This window comes from Scyliorhinus canicula, chromosome 4 (assembly GCF_902713615.1).
Source record: "Scyliorhinus canicula chromosome 4, sScyCan1.1, whole genome shotgun sequence".
NCBI classification, from domain to species: Eukaryota; Metazoa; Chordata; class Chondrichthyes; order Carcharhiniformes; family Scyliorhinidae; genus Scyliorhinus; species Scyliorhinus canicula.
The window spans coordinates 86,249,933-86,270,684 of record NC_052149.1 but is presented as its reverse complement, the minus strand read 5'-3'; the positions used below and the strand labels follow the sequence as shown (position 1 = coordinate 86,270,684).

At 46.8% G+C, this 20,752-nt stretch overlaps 1 protein-coding gene across 1 annotated transcript; it reads right to left on the bottom strand.

Moving 5' to 3' along the window:
• Positions 1-206: 206 nt before the first annotated feature.
• si:dkey-51e6.1 (uncharacterized protein LOC558617 homolog) lies at positions 207-19,176 on the bottom strand. The gene is made up of 3 exons (XM_038794677.1): positions 18,946-19,176; positions 3,463-3,587; positions 207-526 (listed from the first exon to the last, which is right to left on the bottom strand). Exons 1-3 carry the CDS (start codon positions 19,082-19,084, stop codon positions 434-436), a joined length of 357 nt encoding a protein of 118 aa, XP_038650605.1. The 5' UTR covers positions 19,085-19,176; the 3' UTR covers positions 207-433.
• Between the last annotated feature and the right edge of the window lie 1,576 nt (positions 19,177-20,752).

Here is a 20,752-nt window from a genome sequence, read left to right as displayed (position 1 = left end):
TAATAAAACTTTGGTGGGACACTTTGACCAAAATTTATCTCAATTTAGGCAATTCTTCAAAAAAAAAGGATGAAAGGATATGTATGTAAATCCGTATTTTGTGATCCCCAGCACAAATAAATACTGCACGGCAACAGATTTTAATACAGATATAATCAATTATTTTAGAGCCCAGCACAGTGTACTAATAAATTACCCACAACCCATCCAGGGCAAACTCACAACATATCATTTATTGAGCAATGTATCTCAAAGCACATTTTATATGGGTACTGTTTAACACTACAGTCTGCAAAGTCCCTTAGCACTACCATAGCTCAACTGAATGCCATAAATAAACTAGTTTAATCCAGTAACAGTGAAACCATTTCAACAAAGGAAAGCAAAAACAGTTTTACAATAATTTTGTTGATGGATTTCCCGTAACTTGTTTTTACTTGGTGTCGTCCGACCAGGTAATTTCATAGTCATTGTACACAGACTTCAGCTTTTCCACAGAAATGGAGTGATCCGCCTTCCCAAAACCCTGAGACAAATAAAACAGAAAGTCATCAATGATAATTACTCTAGCTGTGCACATGTTCAGCCAGGGTTTCTGCTCTAGAATGCAATACCATAAAAGGGTGAGGACGAGATCAGGCACGGACGATATCTCCTCCACGTTGGGAGACAAAAGCAGACTAGGTGACCACTTTGTGGAACACCTCTGCTCATTCCACAAACATGAGCCCGACCTAGTTTATTGCCACTTTAATTCACCACCTTGCTGTCATGCCATGCCTCATTTCTGCCCTCGGCCTGCTGCAGTGTTCCAGTGAAGCTCAACGCAGTTTTGAGGAACAGGTCCTCATCTGCTGATTATAGGCACTCTACAACCTTCTAGACTCAACATTGAGTTCAGCAACTTCAGGTCATGAACTCTGTCCTGTATTTTGATTTTCCTTTTGCCAATTGCAGGTCTGCATCTTGTTTTCATGGTTCTGTTTTCAGATAGTGATGTTCCACAGTCCAAAGATGTGCAAGGTTAGGTGGATTGGCTATGTTAAATTACCTTTAGTGTGCAATAAGGTTAAGTGGGGTTACTAGGGTTACAGGGATAGGGTGGAGCTTAAATGGGGTGTTCTTTCCAAGGGTAGGTGCAGACTTGATGGGCCGAATGGCCTCGTTCTGCACTGTAAATTCTATGTTCATTATTCTGCCATTAACATTTACTTTAGACTGATTTTGTTTCTTTACTATAGCCAATACTACTCGCTTTGCCTCTTGTTTCATGACATTTTTAATATTTAATCTCATCCACCCTCTATCCTATCCTAGAAATCCCTTTTTGTTCTTCCACCCTTCCCACTTTCAACAGCATACACCCCGTCACATTTCTGTCTCCCTTCATATTTAACTCTTTCCCTCTCCAGGTGCTGCCAGGCCTGCTGAGCATTCTCAGCACTTTGTATTTTGGGTTTCCAATATCTGCAGTATTTTGCTTTTATTAAAGTACCCTCATTGGTTGACAGTACTATAGTCAGTCTGCTTTCAGGAGGCCAAGGAGAAAAAATAGAAACTGAAAAACCTCTGAAACGTGACTCTGGTAGTTAATGACGGCAGAAATATGTGGCAGGTTTAACTTTAAAAATGTCTCAAGTTGCTTCGCAGTGGTGTTTCAATTCCATGGCTCTGAGTAAGATGTTCAAAGTCAGTCATACAGCATTTTGTACATTTTTTATACAGCATACATGTACAAAGCTAGTAACTACTTCCAAATGATAAAGTTATCATCTACTTATGCTGCTCAGGGACCAGGAAGACTCATTCACTGCCATAATGAAACCTCCAAGGTGCTAAAACTAAGAAACCAAGTGGACCTGCAACATTAAGAAGTTAGCAGCCTCAGACCACTGAAAATTCAATCTCCAGCCTGAGAATATAATAATAATAATAATCTTTATTGACACAAGTAGGCTTACATTAACACTGCAATGAAGTTACTGTGAAAAGCCCTGAGTCGCCACATTCCAGCGTCTGTTCGGGTACACGGAGGGAGAATTCAGAATGTCCAAATTACCTAGCAGCACGTCTTTCGGGACTTGTAGGAGGAAACCGGAGCAACCGGAGGAAACCCACGCAGACACAGGGAGAACGCGCAGACCTCGCACAGACAGTGACCCAAGCTGGGAATCGAACCTGGAAACTTGGCACTGTGAAGCAACTGTGCTAACCACTGTGCTACCGTGCCACCCATAATGACTGTGGCAAAAGTTGAGTCCCATTTTTGGCAATGGTTTAAATGAAGCCAAATCAATTCTTAGCATAAGGAATACATGACTTGGGGAAAGGGAAGAGTAAACGCAACAGAATGCCAATATTTTCACCACACGGAGAATATGTTCAACATCAAGTCATCCAAACTAAAGTTTTGCCTGTTGACAGGCAACTCAAAACCAGCACTGGCAAAGGAGAGGAAGGAGCTGGTCTGACTCTCAACTAATAAAAGGATTTGCGGTGTTTGGGGTTGGGTGAAACAGAGTACCAGCAAGCTGGCAGTTGTTCAAGCACCATTTGTGTAAACCATGCAGCCGACCAGCGCACATATTCCTATCATAAGGGAATCATTTGGGTACAGTAAGGTTAAGTGCTATATGTCACACACAATATGTCACCATAAACAGGATGCATTGCAAGAACCTGAAGGAAGGCTGCGTTGCGTGGGGCCATCATAAATACGGCTTGTAGATTCAAATGGCTGGTTTTGAGAAGCATTCTGATTGTTGCAATAGCACCGTAGTACTGCAGCTCTGTTTCTATCTTTAGTTCACACAAAAGGTGTCATGAGCTGCTTCTGTAAAGGACATCCTTGGTCTCTGAGCCTTCGCCTCCCTTTAGAAAAATGTGATACCAATCATGTCTACCAACAAATGGACCTTGGGAACTCCTGTGATTGCAGGCATTCACTTGGGCATTATTCTTCATATACCAGTGGCACTGATAGAATATTAACCTTAGGGTTTGTACAGGCCTCAGCATTCTTTGCATGAACCAACAGAAACATGGCTAAAATTAATGATGCTGCTGGGCTCCTGCAAAGCCAGTAGAATTTTATATCTGTGTCAAATTGCTGTCAGTGATGAAAGCAGTGAAACTGGTGGGCCTGATAAATAATATATTTATGCCCCACTAGATATGTCCATGATGGGTGACCTTGGAATATGACCAACTAACCAGCTAGCATAATGCCAATTATTAGCTGAGCTATCTCAATGCACGTTTCCAGCATGAACACCGTCACACACCATTTCCATCAAAGAGCAAATTAGGTGTGCAATAAGCAGGCAGAAACTGTTCACTTCTTTGCACTCCCACTATTACCTCCCTGTAAATCGTTAAACCACATAGATTTTTTGAACTGTAACATTAGTTTCGAAGCTTAAGTGACTTTGCATCATGCTTTAGGAGTTATCGGTTACTCACCGTGGAAATACCGAATACTCGAATTTTTTTCTGCTTGCTGTTGTGGTCAATCTTTCCACCTCCCAGACACTTACATTCCAGTTCAAGTTTTTCCATTTCAGGAGTCAACTTTTCAAAGATGTTATCTGTAGAAAGATATGGGGAAGTTTCATAATCCACCCCAAAGTTACCGATTCCATCAAACTTACTTGCTCGTTTTATAGATTTTAATTATGCAAAATATTCCTACAACTGAGGTGTGCAGGAATGATAACGAGTCATGTAACTCTATCCCCATACTGCACCAATGTAACTCTATCCCCATACTGCACCAATGTAACTCTATCCCCATACTGCACCAATGTAACTCTATCCCCATACAGCACCAATGTAACACTACCCCCAATCTCCACCAATGTAACTCTATCCCCAATCTCCACCAATGTAACTCTATCCCCACTCTCCACCAATGTAACTCTATCCCCATACTGCACCAATGTAACTCTATCCCCAATCTCCACCAATGTAACTCTATCCCCAAACTCCACCAATGTAACTCTATCCCCAATCTCCACCAATGTAACTCTATCCCCAATTTCCACCAATGTAACTCTATCCCCATACTGCACCAATGTAACTCTATCCCCAATCTCCACCAATGTAACTCTATCCCCAAACTCCACCAATGTAACTCTATCCCCAATCTCCACCAATGTAACTCTATCCCAATCTCCACCAATGTAACTCTATCCCCAATCTCCACCAATGTAACTCTATCCCCAATCTGCACCAATGCAACTCTATCCCCAATCTCCACCAATGTAACTCTATCCCCAATCTGCACCAATGCAACTCTATCCCCAATCTCCACCAATGTAACTCTATCCCCAATCTCCACCAATGTAACTCTATCCCCAATCTCCACCAATGTAACTCTATCCTCATACTGCACCAATGTAACTCTATCCCCAATCTCCACCAATGTAACTCTATCCTCATACTGCACCAATGTAACTCTATCCCCAATCTCCACCAATGTAACTCTATCCTCATACTGCACCAATGTAACTCTATCCCCAATCTCCACCAATGTAACTCTATCCCCAATCTCCACCAATGTACCTCTATCCCCAATCTCCACCAATGTAACTCTATCCCCAATCTGCACCAATGTAACTCTATCCCCAATCTCCACCAATGTAACTCTATCCCCAATCTGCACCAATGTAACTCTATCCCCAATCTGCACCAATGTAACTCTATCCCCATACTGCACCAATGTAACTCTATCCCCATACTGCACCAATGTAACTCTATCCCCAATCTCCACCAATGTAACTCTATCCCCATACTGCACCAATGTAACTCTATCCCCCATCTGCACCAATGTAACTCTATCCCCAATCTGCACCAATGTAACTCTATCCCCATACTCACCAATGTAACTCTATCCCCATACTGCACCAATGTAACTCTATCCCCAATCTCCACCAATGTAACTCTATCCCCAATCTCCACCAATGCAACTCTATCCACAATCTCCACCAATGTAACTCTATCCTCAATCTCCACCAATGTAACTCTATCCCCAATCTCCACCAATGTAACTCTATCCCTCATACTGCACCAATGTAACCCTATCCACAATCTCCACCAATGTAACTCTATCCCCAATCTCCACCAATGTAACTCTATCCCCATACTGCACCAATGTAACTCTATCCCCAATCTCCACCAATGTAACTCTATCCCAATCTACACCAATGTAACTCTATCCCCAATCTCCACCAATGTAACTCTATCCCCAATCTCCACCAATGTAACTCTATCCCCAATCTCCACCAATGTAACTCTATCCCCAATCTCCACCAATGCAACTCTATCCACAATCTCCACCAATGTAACTCAATCCTCAATCTCCACCAATGTAACTCTATCCCCAATCTCCACCAATGCAACTCTATCCCCAATCTCCACCAATGTAACTCTATCCCCAATCTCCACCAATGTAACTCTATCCCCAATCTCCACCAATGTAACTCTATCCCCATACTGCACCAATGTAACTCTATCCCCATACTGCACCAATGTAACTCTATCCCCAATCTCCACCAATGCAACTCTATCCCCAATCTCCACCAATGTAACTCTGTCCCGAATCTCCACCAATGTAACTCTATCCCCATACTGCACCAATGTAACTCTATCCCGAATCTCCACCAATGTAACTCTATCCCCATACTTCACCAACGTAACTCTATTCCCAATCTCCACCAATGTAACTCTATCCCCAATCTCCACCAATGTAACTCTATCCCCATACTGCACCAATGTAACTCTATCCCCAATCTCCACCAATGTAACTCTATCCCCAATCTCCACCAATGTAACTCTATCCTCATACTGCACCAATGTAACTCTATCCCCAATCTCCACCAATGTAACTCTATCCCCAATCTCCACCAATGTAACTCTATCCCCAATCTCCACCAATGCAACTCTATCCCCAATCTCCACCAATGTAACTCTATCCCCAATCTCCACCAATGTAACTCTATCCCCAATCTCCACCAATGTAACTCTATCCCCATACTGCACCAATGTAACTCTGTCCCCATACTGCACCAATGTAACTCTATCCCCATAACATTCCATCTCTCAGCATAATGATCATCAAAGCTTGATTCCTTCAATGAGCAATGAAAGATGCAGTCCCTCCCCTTAACTAAACCAACAAACAAATCTAATATTGAACAAGTAACTAAAGATACTGCCTGTACTGAGTATGTAGAATAATTTTCAAAATGTATTAATCTCATCTAAAAGTCAAAACAATAAATGTTATGTCTCAATAAAGTGATCTTGGAAACATTATCGTTCACTTCTTATATAGTAAAACAACACCCTGGAGTCACTGAGCCAAGTCTGTCTTCCTGTTGACTGCATACTGAGAGCTGAACCCCTTGGGGGCGACTTTCCGGCCATGTTGCACCCAGCGCAAATCTTACTATGTCAGGAAAATCTGGCATGAGGTCAAAAGTGGGTTTCGCGCTGCTAAGCAGTTTGCGATCTTCCCAGCCCTCCCTGCTGGCGTGAACCAGATCTCATCCAGAAAGGGCAAGACGCTGATTTAAATGAATTTCAATCTCACTAACGAGATTGAAGTAAGATGTTGCAGCCTCATGGAATCTTCCCGCCCACCAGCGGAATGTCAGCCTGGTGCCAATCTGGCCCTTACAAGTGTGGACCAGGGGCGATGGACTCCAAGAGGGAGGAAGAAGGTGAGTACCCCCTCCCCTTCCCTCCAGGATCATCAGGGGACAGCAGCCGCTGATCAGATGCCATGGGGGTTCCTTCAAAGGAGCTGGCAGTTGGGGGGCTCGGCCTGGAGGAAACAAGGTCGGGGGTGTCCCCAGAGATGGAGGGGGTGCTTTAGGTCTGTGAAGTCTGTATCCTTTCATGTATAAGACCCCATAACAGATCAAAGCACATCTGTAGCCTGTCTGTCCGAAATTCTTCTCACAGGACAGAGCCATTCTATAGCCTGTCCCTTGAAGATTTAATGGGCTCTGTATTTTACCGTTGTGTATGCCTGTGTTTATCCCTTTGTACTTGCTTGTTTAAATTCAATTTTATACCCCATTGACTTTTGGGCCTCTGCAGTTCAACCAGCCTGCTTCATAGGATCTAGAGATTATTTGTTTACATTGAATTTCACCCATTAACTACCAAGAGCTTTCTCAAATGCACATCTGGGGTCCAGTTGAACTCTAGTCTTTTAGCAATAGGCAGCATGGTAGCATAGTGGTTAGCACAATTGCTAAACAGCTCCAGGGTCCCAGGTTCGATTCCCGGCTTGGGTCACTGTCTGTGCGGAGTCTGCATGTTCTCCCCGTGTGTGCGCGGGTTTCCTCCGGGTGCTCCGGTTTCCTCCCACAGTCCAAAGATGTGGTTAGGTGGATTGGCCATGATAAATTGCCCTTAGTGTTGGGTGGGGTTACTGGGTTATGGGGATAGGGTGGGGGCTTGGGTAGGGTGCTCTTTCCAAGAGCTGGTACAGACTCAATGGGCCGAATGGCCTCCTTCTGCACTGTAAATTCTATGAACAATAGGTTTTGTTTCACTCTCCATTATGACAGAGCTCTGCGGCTTGCTTGAAAGGTTTGAATGCACACCTGGTACTCGCCAGGAGGCCTTGGAGGCCACTGTAGCCCCTGGATGTTAAGGTATGTGGCAGGCTGGCACTGCGAAGGGGTGGGACCTGAAGGGGTGGACCAGGGGCAGGGCCTATAAGGAGATCCATTTGGAAGGTTCCGATGTCACCTATCCTTTGGGGGGGGGTGGGTTTGATGCCAGCAATTATTGATGGGTGGGGGTGTCCTGATGTCTGTGGTGAAGGAGGAGGGTCTTTAACTTCATTCTGAGACCAGGAGGTCATTTAAAAACGGTTTCCTGATATATGTAAAGCCGGACTTGACAGTATGTTTAGGCCCCGCACCTCACAATACCGGGGCAAAACACCCCTTCCCTTCAAAAGAAATGGTAACATTTGGGAAGATCTAGTCAGGAAACCTTCCTGTATCCCTGGGGAGAAACATGCTGGTTTTCTGACTGAACCTGGCACTTGTCATTTTTTGGGGAAACTCTCCCCCCCCCCCCCCCCCACCTCGTCTCAACTTGGAACCAGGGCCCAACTTTTCCTGGCTCCCAACATGTGCAAAACATATCGACCTTCACCCTTCCACCTAATGGGTATCATTCAGCAGGGCAGGATGGTGCACAAGAGGCAAGTCTCTGTGTGAACAGTTCTTCCAGAACCTTAGCACTAAGATAAAGGTGCCACAAGGTGAAATTGATCGAATATGATATTGAGCAGAGCATTGAGGAATACACACAATCCAAATGAGAAAAATAGGTATTAAGTTGCTGTCTGACAAATACAGAATGAGAAACCCTGATCATACCATTCTGATTAGTTACACCTCCAGCCAGTGGCCTGCATTAATCAATGACTGGAGTTTAGTATTTATTTTTGGTCATTTATTCTTAGTGGGAAAATGCTTAATGGGTGCAAAAGAGGAATTCTGTCTGTTGTCAATCGTTTAAAATGAACTGGTTAACAGCCCTGTTAAAACAGCAGACACACAAATGACATTCAAATCCAGCTGCATGTTCATCTACTAATATCAACAGAACCTTCTAGACTTTTACTTCTACCGATACACCAATTCTTTGATAACGCCACACTATATTCTCTCAGTAATGTCAGCATTCACTTTGCCATTTAAACAGGGATATTCAGGTAAGAGAAAATATGAAGGGCCAAGGAGAAGGAATGGTATTTAAGTTGCTAACTTTTAAATATTTCAACATTTACAAATAGCTATTGAGTGATTTGCAGTACATGGATGTGTAGAGTTCAAACTTTTCCACTTTCACAATGGCCTGAAATCAAAATACAGCTCCCCACTTGCATGTATAAAAGTGACATAAACGTTCATGTATTTTGCTTCCCTCTTGTCATGTGAGTGTCCCTTTAAGAAAGGTTTTGTTTTACCACATGGCTTGCAGCATGGTCTCTGTGATGTCATTTGTGGGTGGAGTTGGGCTGTGGCTGTCAGGCGACAGGGGGTTTAGTGATTTGCTTTCATTTTTGGTTTGTTCGTTTGGACTGCAGAAGAAGCAGTGTTTCCTTCTTCACTTGGTTGTATTTTAAAGCTGTTCCAGTGAACTGAAAGCACACCGGATGTGGCAAACTGCCTTGGTAGCCTTAAAGCTAGAGTTGCTTTCCGGAAGGAGTTTTGAATCTGCTGGTTGGAAACTGAACCAGAATCTCAGGGAAAGGACCTCTCCCATTCAAGTGAGATTACAGTGTGCTGGACCACACCTTTGAAAGGGGCTTTGGTTTTATTGGATTTTGTTATTGAATTGGAACAGCTAAGGGGGATTCATTATGTCACTTTTATACATGCTTGTAATCGATAACAAATTCTTGCTAAGTGTTTTATATGTGTTAACTACATTATAATAAACTTTGTTTTGATAAAAGTGTCTAGGAAGTCTAATGAATCACATCCTAGCCAAATTCAACATAAAAGTTATAGGTCAGGTGAGCTTCATAATCCACTTTGGAGTTTCTAAGCCCTGGCTCATAACAGATTGGGGGCTTGCCGGATAAGTCTATATTTTGTGATTGGGTTGGCTTAGTGAACTGGAAGACAGTGAGGGGGTGAGCATATTTGTGTTTGCTTTTCAGGCATTGTATTCAAGTTGGGAGTGTGTTGTGGTCAATGGCTCTTTCAGAGGCTGAGAAGTTTTAGGGGGTGGAGAAGATCACGCATAGTATCTTACAAACGGTGACTATAACAAAGCTTTTAGAATTGGCAAAAACATTACAGTTACCATTGCCTGACTAGTTAGGAAAGAAGTAATTGAGGCAGTAGCTGAGCATTTAAAATTGCCTGAGATACAGTCAGAATCATTGGAAATGGCAAGAATTCAATAACAGATGGAACAGCTTGAACATGAAAAACAATTAAAGGAGCTTGAATTCGAAATGACGGAAAAATAGCCCTCGCAGAACAAAAAACGAGAGAAAGGAAGGAACAAAAAGCGCAAGAAATAAAACTGCTTGAGTTACAGTTCAGGGAAAAGGAGAGGGGAAAGGGAAAATGGGAGAATTTGAACTTCGGAAACAGGCCATGAAAAGTGAACGTATGTTAAAATTGGTGGAGGTAAAGAGAAAAGTACAATCTGAAGGTAGTGATGAGGATAGTGAGAAAGAGCGGCAAAGTCGAAGGCTTGATGGGGATCTATTTAAATATGCCCACAGATTGCCAAGGTTTGATGAGAAGGATTTCCTTTTGCATTTCATTTGAGAAAGTGGCTAAACAAATGAAATGGCCACAGGACATGTGGGTATTACTGATTCAAACAAAGTTGGTCGGTACAGCGAATGAAGTGTTTGCATTACTATCAGAGGAGGTAAATGGAGGTGAAAAAATCCATCTTTGGTGCATATGAACTAGTGCCTGAAGCCTACAGACAAAGGTTTAGAAATGTAAGGAAAGAACCTGGTCAAACATAAGAGTTTGAAAGGATCAAACGGAGTAATTTTGATAGGTGGATATGGGCTTTGAAAATAGACCAAACATTTGAAGTTCTTAAGAGAAATTGTAGTTTTGGAGGAGTTTTAAAATTCAATTCCTGATGCAGTGAGAACTCATGTGGAAGAGCGTAGGATTAAAAGTGTGAGGTTAGCAGCAGAAATGACAGATGATTATGAATTAGTTCATAATCAAAGCTTGGTTTCCGACATCAGTTTCAACCTGCGAGGGATAGAAACTGGGGACATGAGAAATACTCAGGTGTTAAAGGTAAAGGAGATCTGATGGGAGAGAATAAGGATAGTGTACTTCAGATTAAAAATATAATTCAGGAGAGTGGAAGAGAAATGAAAAGTTTCAGATGTTTTTACTGTAATAAACTAGGCCATGTAAAGTCACAGTATTGGAGGTTTAAGAAAAGCACTGGGAAGGCTGGTGTAGTAAAACAAGATAAGCCAGTGGGGTTTGTTAAAGTGGTAAAGGAAAGCCCAAATGAAGCAAAGGATGTGCAAAAGAATGTACAGTCTGATTAAGAGGTAATTGGTAAGAAGGTGCCAGATCTCTTTAAAGAATTTACTTGTGTGGATAAAGTTTACTCGTGTAACGGAAGTAGGTAAAGAAGTTAAAATTTCAAGAGATACGGGAGCAAGTCAATCTTTGATGTAAGAGATGAGTTATGTAGTTTTGGAGGAATATTGCTAGAAAAGGTGGTAATATGTGGAATTCAGGGCTAGATGAGTAGTGTTCCATTAGATAAGGTGAGATTGAAGAGTCCAGTGAAGAGTGGTGAAGTGGTAGGAGTAAGAGAGAAATTGTCCAGGAATACAGTTTATCTTGGGTAATGATATAGCTGGATCACAGGTGGGAGTGATGTCTACTGTGGTTGATAAGTCAGTGGAAAATCAAACAACTGAATTGTTAAAGGGTGAATATCCTGGGATTTTTCCTGATTGTGAAATAACAAGGTCGCAAAGTCACAGGTTAAGACAACAAAAGAAATCAAAGAGTGAAGATAAAGTTGAAGTTCAATTAACAGAAACTATTTTTGATCAGATGGTTGGAACAGAACAAGAACAGGTGGATGAGGTGGATATTTTTAGTTCAGAAAGTTGGCCGAGTTGCACCAGAAAGATATAGAAATAAAACAGAGGTGTCATAAAGCATACACAGAAGAGGAATCGGAGTGTATGCCAGAATGTTGTCACCTTAAAAATGATGTCTTAATGAGAAAATGGAGACCTCTACATATGCAGGCGGATGAAAAGTGGGCAGAAGTTCATCAAGCGGTATGGCCGGTAGGGGGGTATACAAAGGAGGTGTTACAAGTGGCACATGAGGTACCAGTCGGAGGTCTTTTGGGAGTAAGAAAAACTCAAGCTAAAATACAAACATTTTTATTGGCCTGGACTACATAAAGATGTAGTTAAATTTAATTGATCATGTCACACATGTCAAGTGACAGGGAAACCTCAAGCGGTGATAAAACCTGCGCCCTTAATACCCATTCAAGCATTTGAGGAACCTTTTACAAAGGTCTTAATTGATTGCGTAGGACCGCTTCCTAAAACAAAAAGTAGTAATCAATATCTTTTGACTATAATGGATGTGTGTATTAGGTTTCCAGAGGCTATTCCATTACACAATATTACAGCTAAAAAGATTGTGGAGGAGTTACTTACATTTTTTATTAGATATTGACTACCCACAGAAATACAATCGGACCAAGGATCAAATTTTACGTCAAAGTTAGTCAAGGACATTATGGATAGCCAGAATCGCAGGGAGCGTTAGAACGGTGGCATCAAACGTTCAAGACAATGTTGAGGGCTTATTGTCAAGATTATACAGAGGATTGGGATAAAGGAATTCCATTCGTACTGTTTGCAATTTGGGATGCACCTAACGAATCAACCAAATTCAGTCCCTTTGAACTGATTTTTGGTCATGAGGTAAGAGGACCACTTAAATTGATCAAGGAATAATTGGTGAGTGAGCGTGCTGAAACTACATTGATTGGATTACGTGTCAAATTTAGGAAATGGTTAAATGGAGCAGGTGAATTGGCTAGACAACATTTAAAAATTGCACATCAAGTGATGAAATAGGAAGCGGACAAGAAAGCAAAAGTTCGTAGTTTTGCCAGTGGAGATAACGGTTTAGTATTGTTACCAATGGTAGGTGAACCTTTAAAAGCAAGGTTTTATGGACCTTATCAGATTGAAAGGAAATTGAGTGAGCTGAATCATTTGGTAAGAACGGCAGATAGAAGGAAAACTCACTGAGTGTGTCATACGAATATGCTTAAAAGCTATTCTGAAAGGGAAGGTGAAGTGAAGGAGGTTTCAGTGATTCTAACTCAAAGTGAAGAACCAAATCCAGATGACTCTGAATTTGACATTCTTCAAATTAAATTGGGTAACAAGGATGTTCTTAAAAATTGGGATAAATTATTGAGTTACCTTCCAGAGGGAAAACAAGAATGAAATGAAATGAAATGAAAATCGCTTATTGTCACGAGTAGGCTTCAAATGAAGTTACTGTGAAAAGCCCCTAATCGCCACATTCCGGCGCCTGTTCGGGGAGGCTGTTACGGGAATCGCACCGTGCTGCTGGCTTCCTTGGTCTGCTTTCAAAGCCAGCGATTTAGCCCTGTACTAAACAGCCCCAAGAGTTATTAATATCACATGGGCAGGTTTGTGGAAATAAGTTGGGAAGTACTAAAATGGTTATACATCATGTAGATGTGAGAAATGCTGTTCCAATTAAACATACATATAGACTTAACCCTCTAAAATTGGCACAGGTTCAAAAGGAAATTGAAAGTATACTTGAAAATGGCATAATTGAAGTGGGTTGCAGTGAGTGGAGCTCACCCATAGTGATGGTACCAAAACCTGACGGTACCCAACGATCGTGTGTGGACTATGACATATCCGTGCGGACTTGCACACCGTGAAGGTGGAGGACAGCTGCTCCTGGTGGCTGAGAAGGTCACTGCAGTCCTCAACCTTTTTTTTAAAAAACAAATTGGGAAGATCTCACTTTTGCTCAGGTTGATTTGCAGCCAAAAAAGGTTCCAAACTCTTTCAAGAACACCATGATTCCCTCCATGCTGCTTTGTGGTTCTGCGACATAGAGGAGCAGGTCATCTACATTGAGCGAAACTCCATACTCTCTATCTCCCCTCCGGATCCCCTTCCAATTCTTTGCCGCTCTGAGCGTGATCACTAGTGGCTCGATCGACAGGGAGGACAGCAGTGGGTCAGCAGGCATCCCTGCCTTGTGCCTCTGTGCAGCTGGAAGTACTTAGAGGTGGTGGTGTTGATCCGCACGCTCGCCCTAGAGCAGTGTTCTTCAAAGTCGGGGGCTGCGGGTGGGTGTCGGGAGGGTCACGAAGCCGTTGTCCATGACGCTCCCGATCGCGCAAATCCCCACGCAGCAGCCAGCTTTTCACAACGGCGGCTGCAAGCGACCGCAAACATGTTAAAAAACAAATTGTCCGCATTACGCATGCACACACGATGATTGACGTGCATGCGCATTTCTCGAACATGTAAAAAATTCGGCCGCATTGTGCATGCGCGTACGATGATTGACGCGCAATCGGGCACGCATGCGCAGTGCGGCCGTTTTTTTTTATAAACGGTTGCAGCTTTTTTTACAAGTTCTTTAGTGGTTTTTATTCATTTAATTTTTTTTCATTTATTTTATTCATTTTATTTTTTTTATAAGTTCGGGGGGGGTTTTATTCATTTTTTTCATTTATTTTACTCATTCATTTTAATTTTTTTTTACAAGTTCGGGGCGTTTTATATGATAAAATTTTACAGGAAAAAAATGCAGAACTTTGGACAGATGGAGACTCCATACTTTCCGACACGGGAAGGCTTCACCTTCATCCAACAGGTTCCACTGGAGAAGCGTGTACGAGGGCCAAAGGGACCCAAAACCATTTCCTCCATTTTTGTCAGCAGCAAACAAGGCAAGAGAAAATGGTGGATCATGCAGTTCGGTCGGCATGGGTCGCAAAGGTTGGCCGGTAAGTAAAAATGAGTCCCCAGAAACAAAGTTTGAAGAACACTACCCTAGAGCGCTGTACAGATGTTTCATCCACGCGGTGAACTCTGCTCTGAGCCCAAACTGCTCCAGGACCTCTATTCGACTCTGTTAGAAGCCTTTTCTGCGTCCAGGGAGATGATCACCTTTGATGATCTCTCCCCCAGATGAGGTTATTATGAGCAATCAAACGGGGTGTTTTGTCCTGGATGGTGTTGAGCTTCTTGAGTGTTGTTGGAACTGCACTCATCTAGGTAAGTGGAGAGTATTCCATTACACTCCTGACTTGTGCCCTGTGATAGCGGAGAGGCTTTAACAGGTCGAGAGTGAGTTACTCGCCGTAGGATTCTTAGCATTTGACCTGCCCTGGGAGCCACAGTATGGCTAGTCCAGTTCAGTTTCGGATCAATGGTAACCCTCACTTCAGGATGTTAATTGTGGGAGAGCCAGCAATGGTAATGCCTTTGAATGTCAAAGGGCAGTGGTTAAGTGCTTTCTTGTAGGAGATGGTCATTGCCTGGCACTTGTGTGACGTGAATTTAACTTGCCACTTGTCAGCCCAAGCGTGGATATTTTCCAGGTCTTGCTGCATTTGGACATGGATTGCTTCATTTTCTGAGTCGTCGCGAATGTGCTGAACAGTGCATTCACCAACATCCCCACTTCTTTTCTTTAATACATTTAAAGTACCCAATTTATTTTTTCCAATTAAGGGGCAATTTAGTGTGGCCAATCCACCTACCCTGCATATCTTTGGGTTGTGGGGGTGAAACCCACGCAAACACAGGGTGAATGTGCAAACTCCACACGGACAGTGACCCAGAGCCGGGTTCGAACCTGGGACCCCGGCGCGTGACACAGCAGTGCTAACCACTGCGCCACCGTGCTGCCCATAAACATCCCCACTTCTGACATTATGATGGAAGGGAGGTCATTGATGAAGCAGCTGAAGATGGTTGGGCCTAGGACACTACCCCGAGGAACTCTTGCAGTGATGTCCTGGAGCTGAGGTGATTGACCTTTAACCACCACAACCATCTTTGTCTGTGCCAGGTATGACTCCAAAGGGCGGAGAGTATCCCCCTGATGTCCATTGACTAAAGTTTAGCTAGGCTCCTTGATGCCATACTCAGTCAAATGCTGCCTTGATGTCAAGGGCAGTCACTCTCATCTCACCTCTGGCATTCAGCTCTTTTGTCCACGTTTGAACCAAGGCTGTAATGAGGTCAGGAGCTGAGACCGAGATGGAACATCCACTCGCCACTTCTGGCTGAAGATTGTTGCAAATTCCTCAGCCTCATCTTTTCACATATGTGCTGGGCTGCTCCAAGTGGATGGGGATATCTGTGGGGCCTCCTCCTCTAGTGAGTTGTTTAATTGTCCACCACCACTCATGCCTGTATGTGACAGGACTGCAGAGCTTAGATCTGAAGCACTCATTGTGGAATTGCTTAGCTCTGCCTATTACTAACTGCTTATGCAGGTTGGTAAACAAGTGGTCCTGTGTTGTAGCTTCACCAGGTTGACACCTCATTTTTCGGTATGCCTCGTGTTGGTCATTGCATGCTCTCCTGCACTCTTCATTGAACCAGGGTTGATCCCCTCGCTTGACGGGGAAAATACCGGGCCATTGGATTGCAGATTGTGGTCGAATACAATTCTGCTGCTGATGGCCCACAACGCCTCATGGATACCCTGTCTTGAGTTCCTAGATCTGTTCGAAGTTTATTCCATTTAGCACTGTGGTAGGGCCAATTCAACAGGATGGAGGGTATCCTCAATGTGAAGACAGGACTTTGTCTCCACAAGGACTGCGCAGTGGTCACTTCTACTGACACTGTCATGGACAAATGTATCTGTAGCAGGCAGATTGGCGAGGATGAGGTCAATTATGCTCTTCCCTCTTGTTGGTTCCCTCACCACCTGCTGCAGTCCCAGGACCCAGCCAGCTCAGTCTGTGGTGTTACTACCGAGCCAGTCTTGGTGATGGACATTGAATTCCCCCACCCAGAACATATTCTTCACCCTTGCCACCCTCAGTGCATCCTCCAAGTGGTATTCAACACGGAGGAGTACTGATGGTGGCTGGTATGTGGTAATCAGCAGGCTTCCTTGCCCATGTTTAACCTGAACTCACGAGACGCCAAGAGATCCAGAGTTGATAGCAACTCCCTCCCAACTGTATACACTGTGCCGCCACCTCTGTTGGGTATGTCCTGCCAGTGAGACTGGACATACCCAGTAATGGTGATAGTCGTACTGAGACATTAGGCGGGAATCTCTGACCCCCTGCCGGGTCGGAGAATTGCTGGGGGAGGCGGGGTAAATCCCGCCCCGCCGCCGAATTCTCCGGCGCCGGTTTTCGGGCAGGGATCGCGCCACGTCAGTCAGGGATCATGCCACGATGGCAGCGCCCCCCCCCCCCCCAATTCTCTGGGCCCCGATGGACCAGGCAGCCGCCCGTTTTCGTCCACTCCCGCCGGCGTGAAATGGACATGGTCCATACTGGTGTGACCTGGCTTGTCGGCCGTCTAGCAGAATCCTCGGAGGGGGGCACACGGTGGTCTGGCCCGCAATCGAGGCCCACCAATCTGCGGGCAGGCCTGTGCCGTGGGCGCGCACTTTCCCTCCACGCCGGCCTCTGTAAGGTTCCGCCATGCTCCACGGAGCATGCGCAGGAAACACGGTGGCGGTTCTGCGCACGCGCCAACACATTCCGGCCCATGGCGGCCCTTCAGCGCGGCGTGAACCCCTCTGGCACCGGCCTAGCCCCCGGAATTACGGAGGATTCTGCAACTTCCGGGTGGCCCGACGCCGGAGTGGTTCGCGCCGCTCTTGGAGCCGGCGTCGGGCCATCGCGCCAAGTGCAGGAGAATCCCGGCCATTGTCTGTGAGGTATGATTCTGTGAGTGTGACTATGTCAGCTTGTTAACTAGTCTGTGAGACACCTCTCCCAACTTTGGCGCAAACCCCCAGATATTAGAAAGGTGGACTTTGCAGGTTGACAGGGTTGAATTTGCCATTGTTATTTCCGGTGCCTTGTTCGAGACTGGGTTTTCCGTCCGGTTTTGTTCCTTTTTTGTGTTTTTGTCGTGACTGAATACAACTGAGTGGCCTGCTAGGCCATTTCAGAGGATATTTAGAGTCAACACATTGCTGTGGATCTGGGGTCACATGGAGCCAGACCCAGATTTCCTCCCCTAAAGGACATTAGTGAACCAGATGTGTTTTTATGATGATCGACAATGGTTTCATGGTCATCATTATCATAGAATTTACAGTGCAGGAGGTCATTTGGCCCATCGAGTCTGCACCGGCTCTTGGAAAGAGCACCCTACACTTAGGCTCACGCCTTCACTTATCCCCGTAACCCCACCTAACGTTTTTGGACACTAAGGTCAATTTAGCATGGCCAATACACCTAACGTGCACATCTTTGAACTGTGGGAGGAAACCGGAGCACCCGGAGGAAACCCATGTAGACACAAGGAGAACGTGCAGATTCCCCGCTGACAGTGATCCAAGCCGAGAATCAAAGCTGGGACTCTGGAGCTGTGAAGCAATTGTGCTAACCATTGTTGAGTTTAAATTCCATCATTTGCCATGGTGCGATTTGAATCCAGGTTCGCGTATCATTAACCTGGGTCCAGCGACAATACCATTATGGCACTGCCTCCCCGGTTAAGGTAGGTTAGGTCATTCTGCCCTCACATATGGTCAACTTCAGGAATGAAGACCACCAGGGTATCTCATTTGTTGCAAACACACATTGGGAAGTCACAGGTTTGTTCCCCATGACTATCTGTGGGGGAAAAAAACTGTGGGAAGGCTGTACTGTCGGTTCCCATCCTGGGCTGGCAGAAGGAAGCATCCATACCAGGAGTGTGATTAACCACATCAGCCGTGCAGCCACTCTTTGTCATAATCTTTTTGTCTCTTCCCAGTCTAGTGAAATCTTCTGGACCGTAATAATATCTTGGAACTACAAGTCTGGGGCCTTCTTTTAGGTTTGTGAAAGACTTGGGCTTATATTTATAAATAGGGTCCTTTTATTCCTTCGCTCTGACTTGCCCTTATTAACTCTGAAAACAGGTGGTTCAGGTTTTGAAGCCAGGTTGAAACTCTAACCCTGGTCAGTTTGGATATGGATCCTGTGCAATTCTGTATATGGTCACCGGGCATAGGCCAGTGCACACTCTGTCTGTGCACAATGTTTAAAAACATTTAAAAGCTAAGTTAGTGCTGATTACTGATGATCAGGAGGCTGTGGGGGAGGGAAGACAGACCCCCACCCCCCAAACCTCCGGCTCCGGCGGGGGCCCTCCTCCCTCCGGACACTCACTGTGAAACTCGGCCGTTTTGTTTCCCCTCACAATGTCCTTGTGCTCCGAGCCGCCCTTCCTGCTCACTCTCACCAGGATATATTTGAAAACGCCGTCAGAGTCGATCTCCACATCGGACACACTCGCCAGTCCGGCCATGGCCCTGAGCTGCGGGGCTGCGAGTGTCCGGGAAAACGGCCGGGCGCTGCGCCAGAGAAACGCCAGGGCGGAGATTGGGGCGGGGAGGAGCCCAACCCGGGGCGGGGGCGGGGGCTGAGGGAGGGGGCGGGGCGCTGAGGGGGAGGGGTGCTGAGAGGGGGACGGGCGCAGGGAGAGCGGCGCTGTGGGAGGGAGAGTTTTGGAAGGGGGAGGGGCACTGTGGGTGGAGGGGAGGGGCACTGTGGGTGGAGGGGAGGGGCACTGTGGGTGGAGGGGAGGGGCACTGTGGGTGGAGGGGAGGGGCACGGTGGGTGGGAGGGGAGGGGCACGGTGGGTGGAGGGGAGGGGCACGGTGGGTGGAGGGGAGGGGCACGGTGGGTGGAGGGGAGGGGCACGGTGGGTGGAGGGGAGGGGCACGGTGGGTGGAGGGGAGGGGCACTGTGGGTGGAGGGGAGGGGCACTGTGGGTGGAGGGGAGGGGCACTGTGGGAGGTGGGGAGGGGGAGGGGTACTGTGGGACGTGGGGAGGGGGAGGGACGCTGTGGGAGGTGGGGAGGGGGAGTGCGCTGTGGGAGGTGGGGAGGGGGAGTGCGCTGTGGGAGGTGGGGAGGGGGAGTGCGCTGTGGGAGGTGGGGAGGGGGAGGGCGCTGTGGGAGGTGGGGAGGGGGAGGGCGCTGTGGGAGGTGTGGAGGGGAGGGTGCTGTGGGAGGTGGGGAGGGTGCTGTGGAGGTGGGGAGGAGTGCTGTGGGAGGTGGGGAGGGGTGCTGTGGGAGGTGGGGAGGGGGTGGGGAGGGGGAGGGGTGCTGTGGGAGGTGGGGAGGGGTGCTGTGGGAGGTGGGGAGGGGGAGGGGTGCTGTGGAGGGGGAGGGAGGTGTGGAGGGGGAGGGAGGTGTGGAGGGGGAGGGAGGTGTGGAGGAGGAGGGCGCTGTAGAGGAGGGGTGCTGAGAGGGGGACGGGCGCAGGGAGAGCGGCGCTGTGGGAGGGAGAGTTTTGGAAGGGGGAGGGGCGTTGTGAAGGGGAGGGGTGCTGAGGGAGGGAGAGTTTTGGAAGGGGGAGGGGCGTTGTGAAGGGGAGGGGCGCTGTGGGAGGTGTGGAGGGGAGGGGTGCTGAGGGGGGGCATAGGGGGAGGGGTGCTGAGAAGGGGCATAGGGGAGGGGTGCTGTGGGAGGTTTGGAGGGGGAGGGCACTGTGGGAGGTGAGGGGGAGGGCGCTGTGGGAGGTGTGGAGGGGAGGGGTGCTGTGGGAGGTGTGGAGGGGAGGTGGAGGGGTGCTGTGGGAGGTGTGGAGGGGGAGGGCACTGTGGGAGGTGTGGAGGTGGAGTGAGGTGTGGAGGGGAGGGTGCTGTGGGGGGAGGGGGAGGGGCGCTGTGGGAGGTGTGGAGGGGAGGGCACTGTGGGAGGTGTGGAGGGGGAGGGCACTGTGGGAGGTGCGGAGGTGGAGTGAGGTGTGGAGGGGAGGGTGCTGTGGGAGGTGGGGGAGGGTGCTGTGGGAGGTGGGGAAGGGTCTGTGGGAGGTGGGGAGGGGAGGGGTGCTGTGGGAGGTGGGGGGGTGCTGTGGGAGGTGGGGAGGGCGAGGGGTGCTGTGGGAGGTGTGGAGGGGAGGGAGGTGTGGAGGGGGAGGGAGGTGTGGAGGGGGAGGGAGGTGTGGAGGGGGAGGGAGGTGTGGAGGG